Genomic DNA, 18397 nt, shown 5'->3' on the forward strand with positions numbered 1-18397 from the left:
TCCTTCAAAAAGTGAAATAGAAGGAGAAGGAGTACCAATAGAAAAACTGAACTCCCACCCACATTGACTTGTGGTGACAAGCAGTGGTGTCCTGTTGCCTGGACAATCTCTTCAACCCTCAAATAGAAATCACTCTACACTTCCTGAAAGAGGAATTTTTCCAAAAGGATTTGGAAGACTTTTAAGAGTGGGATGGCACTCTAGGACAGGCGGAGGGCCACTAGAAGGGGGTCAATGCGTCCTTAAGAGAAAACAGGATTGGTCATGGAGCTGATGCAGACTTAAAGAGGGGGACTTAGGCATGGCCAAAGCTTTCAGAGGTACTGTGGCTTTCTTTTAATAAGATCCAAGCTGGGCACGGATACAGAGTTCATTGATAGAGGGAGGTGAAAGAGAGAGGGAGAGTGGTGAAGTGCAGATAATAAAAACAAATGGAATATAAAGGACATGACTGGGGAGCTTAATAAAAAGCACCCTCCTATCTCTAAGCTTTCCTCCCCCACACACACACTTACGTCCTGGTTGCCCATATCCCAGTAGGGTCTCTCTCCATAGGACATGACCTCCCACATGACGATGCCGAAGCTCCACACGTCCGAGGCGGAGGAGAAGCGGTGGTACTGGATGGCCTCCGGAGCGGTCCACAGCACCACGCTCTTACCTCCGTGCTGCGGGGGGAGGAGAAGAGAGAAGCACGGAGGTGAGACGTGGAGGAAAAGGGTGTGGAGAGTTTGTAGAAGTAAAGCTTTAATATTCTCTTTGAACAGCTTTGAACATATTTTCAGTAGATCAAAAAGAATTGTTAGAGGTTCACCTTGAGTGGAACCCAAAAATATCCAGGGAAATAAAAGCCCTGGAATATATATTTTTTTCATCTGAAAGCTTAATTATATGAACTCAACCTGACATGACGTGTTAACTCATTTAAAAGTACACCGGTACATGTGTGAACTTTTCACCTTCTTAGTCATTAATAGGGAAAGTAGAATGTCAAATAAAACTTCCTGGCTGCACGTGTTTTTCTTCCTTACCAGTGAGGTGTAGATGGCCTCTATCTTGTCGTCCTGCAGAGGTCTGAAGCCAGACACCTTGCAGCCCAGGCTGGAGTTAACCAGCACCTGCGAGTGGGAAAACAAACTCATTAGCATTGGTTACATTTAGAGAGGAAACAAACCCAGTGTGAGCTCACAACACCCTGGTGGGCAAAGCTTTTATCGCACCAGGTTTACAAATTGATTGTTTACAAAAACAAAAGTGCCCTGTTTTTCCCGCAACGTGCCCACTACATTTGCAGTTTGATAGACGGGCTTACACAGGGAAATCTCAATATGACAAACAAGATTTCGACAGTATTGGTAGTTTCAGGTTCACGAATCAGGTGAGTGAGGTTTGCAGCTTCCTTTGAAAAACGTTCAAAAGCCTTGCAAAAATCACCCTGCTGTTCTCCTCCCTCCTGCTTTACCTTGTGTGCGGCCAGCCGTTTGTGGATGAAGCCCATTTCGGTGAGGTACTTCATCCCCGATGCCACGCCGGTCAGCATATCCATCAGCTGCATTACACTCATCTGGCCCTCATGTTTCTGGGGTTACGCGGAGATGGAAATAGGGGGAAAAGAACAGGTAGGAGGTGAAATGAAAGTGAAATGAAAGAAAAGAGAAGGAGAACATAAGTTGATTGTATCTGGTATTTATGTAGTGATCCAAATAAGGGGTTACATCTGCTACTATAGTACAATGTTGTGCTCACTGAGCTGAATCCCTTTATTTGGAGAATAAAAAACAAACAAGCCATGAATTCGTATCATTATAAACCCTGCCACAGTGGTTCACAGAGCAGAGAGGCATGATAACAGTTCACAGAGGCTTACAGTATATTTAAGCAGAAACATCCATTTGTGCTGTTAATTATGGTGCGTTTCCTTTATTACTGTAATAAGCATGAGTACTGCTGCCCTAGGACTGCGCTGTAATAATAGAGAATTTAGGATCATTAGAACAAAATGCCTTGTTTGTGAAACGGCTGTGAAACACACGATAATGATGAGGCTATACTTTGCTAATACACATGGAGCGTTTAGGATACGCTGGACATATTGTACAAAAAACTCACCCTGAGGAAGGAATCTAAGGATCCGTTAGTCATGCTCTCCACAATGATCATCATGGTGTTACCTGGAGAAAGACAAAGAGAGCATAGAATTTAAAGATCTCCCATCATGCAACATTTTAGGCATATATTATGCGTCTCAGATATATACAAATATATAAAAAAAACTGCTCAAAATACCAAACAGATCATGCATTTTAGACATCCCTCATATCCCTCTATTCAAATTAAAAAGAGCAGGGGGAGCTTGTGCCTGCTCAGAATTCTACCGAGATACTCAGCGAAATGCTGCCATGATGAAACACCATATCATGTTCCAAACTACATCAAGGATTATGTCTGAAACAGTATGGAGCTCAAATGCTTTTCCTCTTGCTGGTTTACCACAAGGTGCGTTCCTTTTGTTATTTCCTGCTTCTTTACCCATACTCTCTCCAGTACAGGTTAGCTCTGAGTGTTAGCGATGCTTGCTACTGTAAACAAAGACCACATTCCGTCCAAAACAGTCGGGCATTGTTTCTGATAGCAACGTTTCTGCCAGCCCACATTTCGGATATTACGTCATCTTGGACGCAAATCTGGATCAGCTCCGTTGTACCCCCGTTTTTAGAGATTTGGGTATGGAGGAAAATAGAGAGGGTTTTGTTTTCTGACACTTTGTGAGTTCCCCGACACACCGGGGACACATATTCATGTGTAAAAGACATCAAAAAGTGCAATTTGCATGATAGGAGACCTTCAAATGAGTTAAATTGAGGTAAAAATGGAGAGAATCAAGGGAAGAAGAGAAAGTGAGAGACGTAATAGAGACGGAGATACACAGAGGGGGAGGGCGGGGGGGAATGGAGTGAGTCTGGTCCACTTGGCAGCACGGCAGGCATTGTGCAAAGCCATTCCTCACCCAGTGAACTGTGGTGAAGCCAGGAGAACCTGTGTGCTTCCCTGGCTGTCTCAGCAAGTTTAACGACCCTCAAACACTCACTCACACACAGTGCATATACACCACACACATGCTCAGACACACCCACACACACTTACTGCCCAGGCACAGATGGCAGAGATCCAGCAGTGCTATGAAGTGCACAGAGGAGGAAAATGAGACTGCAGCAGTTGGCGTAGAGAGAGGAAACCATGAGAGAGGAGGAGTGGATTATGGGAGCTCGCGAGAGAGAGAGGGAAATGAACCTTCATAGATATGTAAACAACTACAAATACAAAGACCTAGCTGTGTACAAATGCTTTCAATACCTGTTTGCAGGCGCATAACACAAATGGTAGTTTGGTATTGTGATATCCACAATTCAGGGTTTGCCAGTATTACTGGGCTTTCAGGAGGCTATTTGGAAAGGTTACCAGCGGCACGGGGGAACAGTCAGCACAGACACTGCCATGATACACAGGTCATCGTGTAATTACTGCAAGAGAGGAGGGGTTTCACTGTGATTGGTTACATAGAGCTGGAATTACAGATACATTTAACTACAAAAAAATCTTGTTCAAAGGTGGTATTATATGTGTTATTTGAACACCTGCTGAAACATTGTATTTGAGAGAGTATACCAGAAATTCAAAAGGAGAAAAACTAATTGTGTGACAGAGTGGAAGGGAGATATATTTCATCATCTACTGTATATACAAAGTCATTCACAATTGTCATCGACTGTTATTAATTTGAATGTACTTTACTTGAGTATTTCTGTTATCAGCTCTTTATACGTATATTCGATGACATTTCAGATATTGTTCACTACATTTATCTGCCAGCTGGACTTTTCTGGTTACATTATGTAGCAAGATTTTACATTAAAAGCACATAAAAACCATGGTCATTTATTAATTTATCTTTCTTAATAATTGTATTTCTTTATTTTATCATTTACAATGGTTATCACTGGATGTATGTTATTAAGGATCTCTCTATTCCACCAGTCCATTCAAACCCTGAAACTGCCTGTAGGAAGGTTGATGGTTAGTCTTGAAGGAAGGAGCATATAGAGGTGAAAAGGAAATAAGGAAGCTCTTCCATGTAAACGGACACACCCATATTTTTTTAATGTTGCCTTGAATTATGGTAAGAGGACAGGATGATTAATGAGGTTTGGTAGAGGGGCTGGAATAGAGTTAGATTGTGGCGGGGGGTAAGTGATGTAAAGCAGGTGATTTGTACACACTATGTGGGTTTGTGTGTGTGTGTGTGTGTGTGTGTGTGTGTGTGTGTGATGTGTGTGTGTGTGGTAGTGTGTGTGTGTGTGTGTGTGTGTGTGTGTGTGTGTGTGTATGTGTGTGTGTGTGTGTGTGTGTGTGTGTGTGTGTGTGTGTGGTGTGTGTGTGCGTGTGTGTGTATGTGTGTGTGTGTGTGTGTGTGTGTGTGTGTGTGTGTGTGTGGTGTGTGTTGTGTGTGTGTGTGTGTGTGTGTGTGTGTGTGTGTGTGTGTGTGTGTGTGTGTGTGTGTGTGTGTGTGTGTGTGTGTGTGTGTGTGTGTGTGTGTGTGTGTGTGTGTGTGTGTGTGTGTGTGTGTGTGTGTGATTCCATGCCAAGTGAAGAGGCAGGCAGGCAGTTGTGTGTGTGTGTCAATGAAAGTGAAAGACAAAATGAGCATATGGGACTGCCTTTGTATGTGTGTGAGAGCATGCATTGGAGTGTGTGTGTGTGTGTGTGTGTGTGTGTGTGTGTGTGTGTGTGTGTGTGTGTGTGTGTGTGTGTGTGCGTGTGCGTGTTAGCGCACGTGATGGTGGGAGAGATTGGAGTGGATCTCAGTGCCCCGCTGGGTCTCTAGCACCAATTACTATACCCTGCACATCTGTTGCCATCCTACTGTGCGCAGTGTGTTCGGGCACCTTGCCCACACACACACACACACACACACACACACACACACACACACACACACACACACACACACAACACGCTGAGCATCACTGCGGCAGTAACAAAAACTTCACAAACTCTTTACGGCTTCTCCCTTCACCTGCCATTCCCATTAACCTCTACCTCATCTTCTCCGTCTCTCATGTCTCTCCTCCGTTCAAGTTTTTTTTCCCCTCCCTGTCCTCCCATCCTGTTTTCGCTCTAGGACCTCAATTGCTATCTGTCAGTGTAAAATGGGCCTTGATGTAGCTCGGCTGCTGCTAGCGTCGGAATCTATCTCGCGTCCTGCTCTCTACTCTTCAACCTCTTCTCCTTTTCCATACGTTAGTCTGCCCTCTTCACTGTAGGCGTTGACCCCCCCCCCCCATGCGTGTGATATTGAAGCGGTCGGGTTCGGCTCTTTCCAATCATCTCTCCTTCTCCTGTCTATGCTCCTCTCCCAGTTTTCTTCCCATCTCGCTTCTTAGTTGCCAAAAGTGGTGACCCCCTCTGCACGTGTGATATTGGAATCCAGCTCCATTGTTTACCCCTACAGCCTCCGCTTCCTTTTCCCTTCCTCCGAGACGATGAAGGTGATGAACCCACTTCATGCTACTAGAGATGGTCAAACTCTTCCATTTCTCCTTGATCCTTGGAGTATTTTCCCCACTTCTATGCTTCTTTTCATCTTCTCCCGCTCACCTTCCTCCAAAACTGCCTTTAACCTCCTGCTTCCTGCTTGACTACATTACATTACATTACATGTCACTTGTTAGACGCTTTTATCCAAAGCGACTTACATACTCAATACTGTGGGCAATCCCCACAGGAGCAATTTGGGGTGAAGTGTCTTGCCCAGGGACACAACGACATGCTGACTGCAGTGGGGTTTGAACCTGTGACCCCCTGATCTGAACAGCAACGCACAACCCACTGCGCCACACGCCGCCGAGGGTTGTGATAAACCCTGCCCCGACCCTGCTTACCCGTGGTGATGACGCCCTCCAGCCGGATGATGTTGGCGTGGTCAAACTGCCCCAGGATGCCGGCCTCGCTTAAAAAGGAGCGTCGCTGTTTGTCAGAGCAGCCCGCCCTTAACGTCTTTATGGCCACCGGCAGCTCCCTCTTACTGGGCAGCTTCAGGCAGCCGCGACACACCTCCCCAAAGTCACCTGTAGGGGGAGACACACAATCAGAGGTCATGATCCCTGTCGATCGATGAGAAACCAGAGAGAGCGGGGAAAAGAAAAGAGCAGGGTGACGATATGGAGTAATATCTGTGTAAAGATTCAACTAAAGAGGGATGAATGAGAGAGAGTTACACAGAGCAGGGAATCAGGTTGGAGTAGAATCCAATGGAGAAATACAAGGAGAAGCAGAGAAGACGCAAATGAACAGACACTGTTGAGGGAGAGAGAGACATGAAATACAAAGGGATCAAAGAGACATCAAAGATTGGGTAGGGTGCAGGTGAAACAGCAGAACACCGAGTACAGAGAACACAAACAGGCAAGCTTGATTTTGGCAGATCATTAAGTTGCAAAACAGCTTGAACTGGTTTCTTCGATTTTTCTCATGGCATGTAAAAGGGAAAATGCAAAAAAACTCCAGTTACCTCAAGATTACAGGAGGTGCTAATGGCTCAAATTCTGTTTGCCTGCCTTTTTCTTGCAAGGGTTATAAATAATTGTACTTTGGTTGAATACAAAGAAGAATTGCATCACTCTTACTGTGCCACTCATACTTATGATATACGGTTCCCAGCGCAGTGCTCAGGTACAAATGAAAATCATTTTGCTCATCACAAGGAATATACTCCGCTTGTAAAACTGATGTAAAATGCCTTCTGTAGCTCTCTAAAGGGCTTTCTAAAGTCTTCAAAAATTACGATATCATTAGAGTGTTCTTGGATTGGTCATGAAGCTTACGACATATGCCCTCAGGATGTGGAGTTTGAAAGACGGGCATTCACTAGGCAGGGAGGGTCTAAAAAAGGCGTTTGACCCATACTAAAAATGTTTGAACTTATGATTACTCTGCTTGTGCTTCTTTGAATACTAAATTACAGAAGTACCCGTTTTAAGAGCATTTTTAAAGTGTTGTAAACAACCCTACTTTGTTCCCGTAAACAGTCACGTACCTGTGTGCACAATTCTCTCGATCTTGATGCTGGAGTTGTCCAGCTCCTTGGCGAAAGCGTGCACGGCCTGCAGCAGGTCCTCGCAGGTCTCCGGGTCGATGTAGGTCCTCCGTGTTGGGATCTTAACTGAAAACACACAAACATAACATGACAAACCTCACCAAAAATGGATGTGGAAGTGTACTAGTGAAGCAAAACCTTTCCATTGTCCCAAAACTCAACAGGCAGCAACACATCATTTACGGTCCACATGCTTGTCTGCACAAAGAAAGACATTAAAAGATAAGAGTCTGCGGTCCCAGCAGCAAAATGTCCACATGAGGCACAGAGAAGATAAAAAGGAGCCACAGTCAGATTCAGATACCATTAAACTGTGTATAAGAAAATAAAAACAGATAGCTAACAAAATGTTTTGTTGCCCAGGCGGTACCTCAGTTCTGATGTCTGCAGCGCTTTGTGCTACAGTCAGCGGAGAAATTGGTATCTCTGGCTCCTTCAACAAAGAGTTTCTCTGTATGATTGTTGACCATTAGACCAAGATGTTGTGTCTGGGAAAAGGCTCTTTGATCCAGAGACAAAAATCAATACCTCAGTTTTATTATTGATGTTGGAGATAGCACAAAGATTGTTCTGCTATCAAACCCCACAATAACTGTGGGTCTACTTCAAACTAAGGGCGTACTGATTGGTCAAGACGTGCCAATCGTTGAATAATGTGTGTTTTCTATTTGCTCGATAATCCCCCTCTGTTTAAGGATGCTGTGTATTTATAGAAAATAGCGAAAAACAACACATTTATTACACAGATTCAACACTGTTTGTGGTGTTTAGGGTCTGGGTTGCATCGTACTAAAGCGAAGCAGAGGTCGATAGACAGATGAACACGTTTTTTTTGCATTCTTTCTTTCAAGGTTGTAAAAATTACTATACTAATATTTCAATTATCCCCCATTGTAACCCGAATGGAAGGATCCTTTGTTTTATAACCATGTTTTCCCATAAATGCAGTGTCTGTGGTTTTAATGAACAGATACAACACAAAAAGGTATAATAGGCAAAAGCTAAAAAATAGGCAAAAGCTAAAAAAAATGTTGTATGAATATATCTTTTTCAATTAGATACAAAATGCTTATGTATTCATAACTTGTCTAATTCTCCGTTTTTTTTTGTGACCTTGCGAACTCCAGAGGCAGAGAGAAACAGCCGAGATCAAAGGCTCCGACTGCTTAAAATCTGACTTTGGGTTTCCTCCATGCGGCTTTACTCAGATCACAGGAGCTTTTTGTTTTCTCTGCTTGCCTCAAAATGTTATCTCACTAACACACACACACACATATGCAAAATAACAGACACACACAAACACATTGTAATCTACAGGCAGAAATTGGGACAGGACATAATAGACATAAATTGCTGAGGCAGGGAAACCTTAAAGTGACAGGGTACACGTAGCTGGTATGCTGCTTTTTTGTTAGTTTTAGAGCTTGGGTACAGCTTAGGCCAAAACTAACATGACTTTATGTCCTCTTACCATAACGAGACAATTGAGAAATAGCCTGGTGAGTTTAAAGTGATGTATTTTGGGCTAAATAACTTGTTAACATCGGTTTTATATAAGAATAAAAAAACAAAAACAAGTGTCAATTCATAATAGATTAATTATTCAAAGAGAAGGTTAATATTAACAATTACCATGCCCTCTACAAAATCTCTTCTGTGACACTAATGGGACAAAACAATTACATATTTCCGCTGACATTTTAAAACAGCAAGTGATATTGACACCAACTGTTTGACTGTACACAACAAAAAGAAAGGACCTCCAGGTTTCTCAACGGGCCTCTTGTTTTCTTTATCTACTGCCAATTGTATTTACAGAGCACCTAGCAAATAAACTAGCCAGCAGATAGCCAATGACCATTAAGAAATGGACTAACGTTCTCAATTAGACGACCTTTGACCCTGTTTACTACCTATTAGGACCAATATTCCAGGAAAAGGGTCTGGTAGTTTTCCCAAAAGCTGCATCGAGGCACTGAAATGTGATTACAGCTCTAGATCGACAGGAGAGATCCTATACTGGCTGCCTCATAACGGCTTATTGATCCAACACACACACAAACACGTTTGCCTGTGCATAAACACACACACACATCGACAAACAGAGCCAAAAGTCAAATTATGGAGCAAATGAAACCTTTTCTATTAAAGGCCAGGGCTGAGTGGAAGATCGAAGACTCTTTTCTGTCAAAGAGGGTTTTCAAAAACACTTTATAGGTTACAACCAGCTGTGCAGTACATACATAGCACACACACATAAACAAGGGGGGGGCTCAATTGCCATCAAATGACCAGTATCATCTGGAAATGTCTGCAAATGCTCAGATACACATGTCACACACACGCACACACACAGGTGCACGCTTCATTGGCTCTGAGGGCGATTAGTTTCAGGGTTAACTGTGTCACCGCCATGAGCGATTGAGGGGAAACTGAAGCATATTCACACTTGGCTGCATAATTTTCAATGGGCCACGGAGTGAGCATGCCCACCCCCAAATATTTTCATTCTTAACCTCCATCGTGCCTTCACCTTCTCCAATTTATTTCCCCTGATACATTCTCTCTCTGTAATTGAACTCTGACTGATATCTGAAAGTGGTCTATTAATGGAGATTGCAGATGATCCTCCACCCCCCCATTTCGCGTTTCTAGGTCACATACTCCGACATAAAGCTAATGTTCTGTGCCGTGTCACTTATGATGAGTCTCTCCATCTCAGCCAACTCACCTCTTCATACTTCCAACGCTCTTTCTCATTCATCCTTTTGTGTTCATTTCCGGAATGGGGTTTTGAGAGTGTAGTAAGTGAACAGATAGGAGGAGAGAAAAAAATGTAATCTGGCTGAAATGACACTCAGTACCAAGCACTCATGAGAGCCACAGTCACGAAACAGGAAGTGTTTGAAAAAGAGGACAAAAAAGTGTCTTTGTGCCTGTTTATCCTTGTGTCTGTTCAATAAATAAATAAATAAATTGTGTGTGTGTTTGAAAAGCTGGCCAAATATGTGTGTGTGTGTTTCCGTGTGTGTTGCGTGCTTGTCAGCTGTTGGCATGTCTTTGTTTGGGCAGATTTAATTCCCAGCCGCATGGCTTCGGCTCATTATTCATCGGGCGCAGTGCTCCAAACCTCTCCAGAGGGCTCAGCATGCTGGGAGATTAAACAACGCAAATGAGCACGCACACACTGCATTTACAAAACTGTGTAAACACACACACACACACACAAGGAAACTCTGAAATCACACACATCCACCATATCATCAAAGCGTTGGCACGTGCATTTACACACAAACACGGAAAGATGTGTCAAACTACTTTCAATCTGCCACAATGGCTATTGAGAGCTAAACATGTACAATATTGGTCAACATATACAATAATGTTTAACTAGCTTTTTGGAAATCTCTGATGACGCCTGCCTGGTTCTGGAGCTTTTACCCTCTTTCTCCTCCCCCCCCCCCCCCGTTTCCAGCTCTTTTTATCTTTCCCTTCATCCTGATTTCAATCTTCCCCATCAAACTCAGCCGCACACACCCCCTAATGGACTGTGTCCGTGTGCTCAGAGTTGGCTAAGCGTGCACTCAGAATTTAGAATTAGTGCTATGGCATGACTTAATGCCTCAAAAGTCATATGTCATCACATGCATTCCAGCACATGGAATCTTAAAGACAAAGCATTTCATCGGCCGATTCCCCCCCCCCCCCCCCCCCCTTTAAATGGAGATTGAACACAAAGACCCATAGTGAAGTCACGCACACACACATCTGTGTACAGCTGGCCTGCCCATTCAGTATTGTTGCCCTCCCAGGAGAAAATCAGCGTTGTTATTATTATTATCAATGTGTAGGCCATGGATGTATATTAAAAGAAAGTTAAGCAGGCCCCAACAGATTTTAATTGTAAGCTGAAGAAAAGAAACTCAATGTGTGTGAATGTGAGATAGTGGTCACATTACAATCATGTCAGAATAATGCAGGTCTTTATACTAACTTTGTGTGTGTACATCTGGTGGTCAGCCCTGATCGCCACAGGCAGAAGAGGATATCTTTTCTGCACAATTCATATGAAATCTTCAAAATAAACATGCGTGTTGGGGTAACTTACACATCTACATTTTTCCATTATTGAGACATGTTTTTTGCATGCAAGTGTGTCGCCATAATGCATAAAAAAAGCATAAAAATAGCACAGTTCCAGGTAGCCTAGATGTTCATGTTGTTATATCCCTCTGCTGGGACGAAACCGAGCCAACATATTGGCAATGCCCCGGAAAATTGCGTTTTTATTTCTTAAATGCGAAGTTATGTCTGTGGTTTTCAGGTCAGTGAAATCCAAGACGCACATTCTGTATGTTACGTATAGATTGGGAGATATGCTTGTAGTTAATCACCAACATCAATAAAATCATGTGCCCGTGACACCTATTATTTTTACCTTGGGCCTGCCCTCTCTAATCAAATGCCCCCCCATGGATTTAGGCAAGGCAAGGCAAGTTTATGTATATAGCACCTTATAACACAAGGCAATTCAAAGTGCTTTACAAAAAATGAAAGACATTAAGAGCATTAAGAAATCTAGGTCTTCCGCCGGATCACAGTCATAGAGTTATCAGAGGCGTCACTTACACTGGAAGTAAAGTTCCTCGTCGCCCTCTTGAGAAGCCTTGCTGTAGCCGCATTGTCTGTGAAAGGAAACAAAGAAAGCCGTCAGACAGTGTTTTATCCCCGTTGGCAGACACAAACAAACACAAGCATCAGACCCTGTTTATCTTGCATCGTAACCAATCATATGGGATGTGCAAGAACTGTGAGATGAGAGAAAGCGTTGACGTTGGAGATGGAAAGGATTCAGAGACGCATTCAGAGAGACCCCTGATGCGACGGCACTGATGAGCAGCAGAGGGATCTGAGGCTGAATAAGTGGAAATCCTGCCTGATTTGACTGAGCGAGTCACAGATACACACCGATAGGCCGCGAATAGATACTCTATTGTTGTTTCACTTTTTAAGAAAAAGATGAAAAGACACACGCGCGGGCCACGGTGCTTTATACACATATGTGCACACAGTGTTATCTCTCATCCTCTGTCCCCACATGGGGTCCTGAGAGGAAAGAGCTCTCTATGATCTGACTGCTGATGGCTTTTCAGCTTAGAGGACAACTTGGCTCTCACAAGCACGCACACACAATCCATAAAAACACACACGGATACTGTAAGTGAGAGATTAACAAGTGATGAACAGACATTCTGGATGGCCATGCTTACTTTGGATTAGAGTGAGGGATGAAAAACAAGACGAGAGGGATCAAGCCAAGGACTAGAAGGAAAAGTGTTTTGGTATATCAGAGGTTCATCTCTCAAACAATGTGCTCGAATATGTTATGTATACAACCCAGACATATATGAAAATACAAGGTCAAAAACACTTTGGGACTGGTCTTCCAGCATCTGAGGAACTCTTTGCAACCTTGAGTTTAAATGGCGTGTATGACGTGTATGACGTGTGGCGTGTATGACGTGTTTTTATATCTGAAAGCATCAAGTAAGCAAGTGAACCTGAATCATAATTTGTCGGGCTGCTCACCGTGTTTCAGGGATTATAGACAAAGGTGTCTGTACACAGTGAGTTCAATGTGTGACGTTGTGTAAATAGACGTGGATGTGTGTGTGAGAGAGGCATAATATCTGCTCAGGGTGCCATGCTTTGATGCAAATGTCAGAACACATCAGCACACTTCACACAAAAAAACCGGCGCACAGCTGCCATGAAGTTCACAGAGAGCCTGTAGAGTGGATGTGTGTGTCTTCATGTGCACGTTAGTACGTATATACATGTGTACGCGCGGAGGCTCGCGTGCTAGTTTTTGTTTTGTGGTGCTTTTGCATGCGAGTGTTTGCATGGGGAGATGTGTTAGAGGCGGAGGCCGACACGTCCCTCAGCCTGTACAGCGGCAGGGTCTGAGACAAGGTCAGGACCCTGTCTGTCAAAACACACCAGCAGACACATGCAGCACAGACCCTCAGGGCAGGAGATACCAGACAGGGGAGGGGAGACAAGAATGGATAGATAAGGGAGCACAGCGCAATGGGAGCGAGGGGGGGGGGAGAGATGAGGACCGAGGGCATGGCGGTACCAGGAGAAACAAGAGGCAAGAGACCTGAGGCGGGGGGGGAAAGGGAGGTAAGGGAGCAAACAGTTAGCATGACAAGAGGGTGAGGGCAAAGCAGGGGATAAATCATTGAGAAAAGAGTGCGAGGAAGTCGGGAGGCAGAGGAAGTGACAGGAAAATAGGAGGTTACGGATAAGAGGGTAATTGGGCAGAAGGGTATGCAAGGAAGGAGAAATAGTTGAAGAGGCTCACAGAATAGCCCATAAAGCATGCGGTAGGGGGCAGAGGAAGAGGCATAGAGAGCAAGAGAGGATATTAGTGAGGAGTGCAGTTGAAAAAAAGGGTTCTTGAGATTAAGGGAGCAAGGCAGTGGTGGAAAACTGCAGCTAGGACATACAGCAGGATGTCGTGGCAGAATGACAATTGAGCAAAACAGCAGAAGTGCAGAAATAAAAGATTTAAGTGGACAAGTCAAGTTATATGAGGGACGTGAGGAGACAAGGAGGCATTAAGCCATCGGAAAAAGGGAATAAGGAAGAAAGAAATAATTGGCAGGGCTGCATGGGGGCAAAGTCGCATGACTTGATTTCATTTCCATTACGTTTTTTGAAATGTCACAGATGTGACAAAAATGAAATGGCAGATGCAAAGTAGTTCTTTTTGGAGGGCCTCTTCTTTTTGGATATGTATTCAACGGTAACAATCTCCATCACCTTTGTCCAGTTCATTTCATACTGTGGTAGAGCACAGAACTGCGGATATATATGGAATTGGGCCAAAAAGCTTGGAAAGAAAGGAAAAGGAAGGAACGTATTGTCATACTCGTGGTAAGAGGAAAAGCTCGAGAAAGAAGAATAGGAAGCGTAGAGTAAGAGAAGAGACGGCTGGAAACTGGGAGGAAATGAAAAGAGGAGAAAAAAGGTGGGGGTGGGGGGTAGGGAAGAGGGGGATGCAGGCATGCCAGTGTACCTGGGCATCAGCTGTGTGAAGGGAGGAAGAGGAGAGAGAAGAGGAGGAGGAGGAAGAGTGGAGAAGGAGGTCGAAAGCAGCACCACGCTAGCAGGAGTTACATTGGAGGAGCTCGAGCAGACGCTGCTGGGAAAAAAACAAGGGGGGGCAGGGGGGGGGGATGCCGATGTCAGTTCTGGCTCTTTTCATTACTTTGAAAAAATCGTCAGTCAACACAACTTTGGAGTGATGAAAAGATTCCTCTCTCCTAAATAGAATCATAGGAATAGGATTGATGCTGCCAAGAAAAACATGCTAAAATGATTAAATAAATATACATGGCTCACCAAAACTATGACAAACATTATTTTGAAAATATTGCCTTATGTTTATTTAATCCTACGCTAAACAGGTTCCAACTTTTTGCTGTTGACTAGAATTATTCACCAATTTTTATTTTGAAATGTCAGACTTCTGAGGAACCAGATGGCAGAAAGAAAAGTTTGGGCGCCAAAACACTGAAGATTCTTGCCAAATTCTGTCACTGTCAGATTAGCCTCATCAAATGTTAATTTTGGCACAAAATGTCATCTTAGATTTAGACGTGGTCCTTTTGGGGAGAATTTTAAATTAAAACTGAATTTAATTTGAACGCATAGTGCCTAATAATGGAAAGGAAATATATAGCCTAGTATTTTTACTAGCTGTCTACATAGCAATGCAAAACTTAAAGGGTAATGCAAGCCATCTTCTATATTTTTGTAAGCACCACAAATTAAAATAAAAAGTTGTCGTAATGATTTGGGCCGACAGAATTAGCACTATCCTTTTCTACTTATACAATATGTATTTGAATGGATTTCTCTGCTTTCCAGCTGTGGTTTTCAAGAAAGAACATTAAATCAGAAGAAAGGAGTGTAAATGAGGCCTATTCATTGCCTGCTCTTTCAATTCCATACCTGACTCCTTCTCTAAAATTAAGTGCCGTTATGGAAGTAATATGAATAATAGGTGAGACAGCAGGAATAGAATCCTAGATGACAGGCGGAATACAGCAGAGAGGAATTAGGCCAGAAAAAAGATATGTAGGGCAAAGAAATACAAAGAAATTGGGGAATTTCATAAAGTTTAATCCATGACTTCAAAGCGGTAGCAACATTGTGTTTTGTTTCATTGTTGGGAGATGCTCCTTGAAAATCAGGATTACTGTGAAACCTACGGAAGCCTTTTCCTCCATTTTCTCGCACAAAAGGTAAAGACGTCTTAGGTGTGTCTTAAGACATCAATAACCAGATCCTTACTTTCAAATAAAGTAATGATTTATTCATTTGCCACTTATGAATATTAAATGGCGGCCCATTTCCAATACTGATGCAGAGCCCTTTGGAATGACAGGTTTAGCATTTAAATGGAGGATGTCTGTGTCTGCTGATGGAAGGGGGGGGGGTCTGTGTGAATCACAAGAGCACTGATCTGTACGAGACACGGAGGAAACTACACCAGAGCGCTCGGGACCTTTTCTCTTGGCCGTCCATCTCTCCCCCGTCTGATTTTTTCCCCTTTCGCATCCCACTTTGTGCCAAGAGTCAACGGCCCTATGAAATGACCCTCTGCTTTACTTCCTGCTTCTTTGCTTTCCCCTTGATCTCCTCTCCGTCTCCCGCGGCTGATAACTTGCAACCCGCTCGGGAGACTGAACACACACACACACACACACACACACACACACACACACACACACACACACACACACACACACACACACACACACACACACACACACACACACACACACACACACACACACACACACACACACCACACACACACACACACACACACACACACACACACACACACACACACACACACACACACACACACACACACACACACACACACACACACACACACACACACACACACACACACACACAACACACACACACACACACACACACAACACACACACACACACACAACAACACACCAGTGAAGGGAAAACAATCCACTGACCAGTGGAGCCTGGGCTTCCCTGGAGAATGTTTGGGCAATGCCCTGGAACTCTGCCTCTATCAAAGTCGGTCAGGCACCAATGGTGTGTGTGTGTGTGTGTGTGTGTGTGTGTGTGTGTGTGTGTGTGTGTGTGTGTGTGTGTGTGTGTGTGTGTGTGTGTGTGTGTGTGTGTGTGTGTGTGTGTGTGTGTGTGTGTGTGTGTGTGTGTGTGTAAGAGATGGTATGAAGTGTCAAGATAAGGTATCAAAGAAAGGAAAATACAAAGTCCTCATTCCTTGTTGTCCAATCATAACTTTCCTCGGTTTCTATTCCCCACAGTGTTCTACTTGAGAGTTCTGAATAACATTTTGACTCTCACTGAAGACCCTGGCAGCGAGGGAAGTCCAGGACACACTGACCATGAAAGCCACATCAGAAGTGCAACGGCATGGCACTTCAACCAGGCAAATAATAGTATGAAGTATTATACAGAATATCCAATTATTTTGGAAAGCTGCACTGGATGTGTTGTGTGTTAAAACACTTGAATTCTGATCTAAAGAGCAAATCTCGCAAACAATGGGTTAACAGCAATGTTTGAATCAAATATTGACAATACTGAGATTTTTTGCATTGTAAATGTAGACATTTCTATACCCCCAATAACGTTCCATTTCCAAAGTAAAAGATACTTAACAAGCTAAGAGGTCAGTATCTCCAGTTGAGGAAGCATTTAAAAAAAAATGGCTGCTAGTACTTCTTGCCACTGACATGTCTTGCCATGAAACAGCAGATTTGCCATTTCAATCTGCATATTAACGTGTTCTGTTTCTATAACAGTGAGATACCTGAAAGACTTGTCACAGGTATTGATTGACATTCTCAGTAGCCATTAGCGCTAAGTGTGTGTTACGCCCTCTACGCCAAATGTCAAACAGGCATTAGTAGCACTGTTGTCGAGGACTTATCGTTACCAGCATTTCCCTAACAGCCAGCAGATTTTACCGTCAAATCGGACAGTGATGATGACAACCATGAAGAAATTGTTTTTGAGACCACTGACTATTCTTCAAGCCGGCATTTTTCTGAGGAAGTGTGTTTTAATAAAAGCTCCAATGCATTCCTTAAGTGAGTGCTGTCGCCTGTGTCCTTCATGTGTGTGCCGTGGGACTCATTTGCATGTGTCTGTGTGAGTGGGCAGATCGATGTAACCGAGACCCCTCCAGCTGTGGCCGGGGGCTGGCTGTCTTTGCAAACAAGAGAACATGGTAATTGAGGCATCAAGCCATTCCCTCTTTTGTCTCTATGCAAAACACGACGAGCAAGTTAATGGTCCAGCGGCTATGAACAATGGAGACCACTTTCAATGAATGCAGTGATGCAAATAAAAGGGGAAAAAAGATAAGTTGTATTATTCATTACTAGGCCATGCACAAGGGAACGACGCTGCTTCCCTCAAAGACACAATGCAATAAAATACTTATATGTGTGTGGTAAGCATTTCTTTTTGCATATTCTGTGCTTTTTCCACCGCAGTCTTTCACATGGATGCAGGTGTGTACATCGATTGCCACATATTTCTCTATAGATGTTTGACAGACAGCATTTTTACGGTGCTTCTGGTAGTGAATATAACCCATTTTTACACCTGGTTGACTCCATCATTGCAATGTATGTGTCTATGTCAAGGTCTGATGGTTTCTTTATCACAGAGGTACCACGGAAAAAAGGTCTTCTTTGCTTTATCCGAATGAGAGATGGCAGCGATGTTGATCAGTGTGTGTAGAAAACGGAACAAGATAAAGCACACAAACAATGCAAACAAATGCTTTCACAATGCAGCCCAAAATGAAACGAAAAAAAGGTTTCTAGACATGTGTGTTACTGTGTGGGAGTAGATGTGTGCTCCCTGTGTGTGCTTGCATGTGTGATGGAGTGTACACTATCAATTCTGTAAGTGTGCTATCTGCGTGGGTGTGTGTGAGCCGGGCTGGCAGAATATAGAATTGGACGAGAGTCAAAGAGCAAAGTGTTTGCAACAGCAAGAAGAAATGCACTCTCGCCCCGTTTATCTGAGAAACTGAATAAAACATGCAAGTGTATGTCAGGATATACTCAGTACGGTAAACAAGACAATAAAACATGCATTAATGTGACTGAGATTCAAAGAAATGGCAGCATTGAAT

General features: G+C 43.5%; 1 protein-coding gene across 1 annotated transcript in view; it reads right to left on the reverse strand.

Moving 5' to 3' along the window:
- LOC117478377 (ephrin type-A receptor 7-like) overlaps nucleotides 1-18397 on the reverse strand; it is a 152008-nt gene that overhangs the window by 5599 nt on the left and 128012 nt on the right. Inside the window, exons 9-15 of the mRNA XM_034125392.1 lie at nucleotides 11783-11838; nucleotides 7094-7219; nucleotides 5940-6125; nucleotides 2110-2171; nucleotides 1463-1579; nucleotides 1032-1118; nucleotides 516-668 (exon numbers count right to left, since the gene is read on the reverse strand). Coding sequence (XP_033981283.1) covers nucleotides 516-668; nucleotides 1032-1118; nucleotides 1463-1579; nucleotides 2110-2171; nucleotides 5940-6125; nucleotides 7094-7219; nucleotides 11783-11838 — 787 coding nt within the window. The remainder of the gene's footprint in view (nucleotides 1-515; nucleotides 669-1031; nucleotides 1119-1462; nucleotides 1580-2109; nucleotides 2172-5939; nucleotides 6126-7093; nucleotides 7220-11782; nucleotides 11839-18397) is intronic.

The sequence above is a fragment of the Trematomus bernacchii genome, unplaced genomic scaffold, assembly GCF_902827165.1.
Source record: "Trematomus bernacchii unplaced genomic scaffold, fTreBer1.1, whole genome shotgun sequence".
In the NCBI taxonomy this organism is placed as follows: Eukaryota; Metazoa; Chordata; class Actinopteri; order Perciformes; family Nototheniidae; genus Trematomus; species Trematomus bernacchii.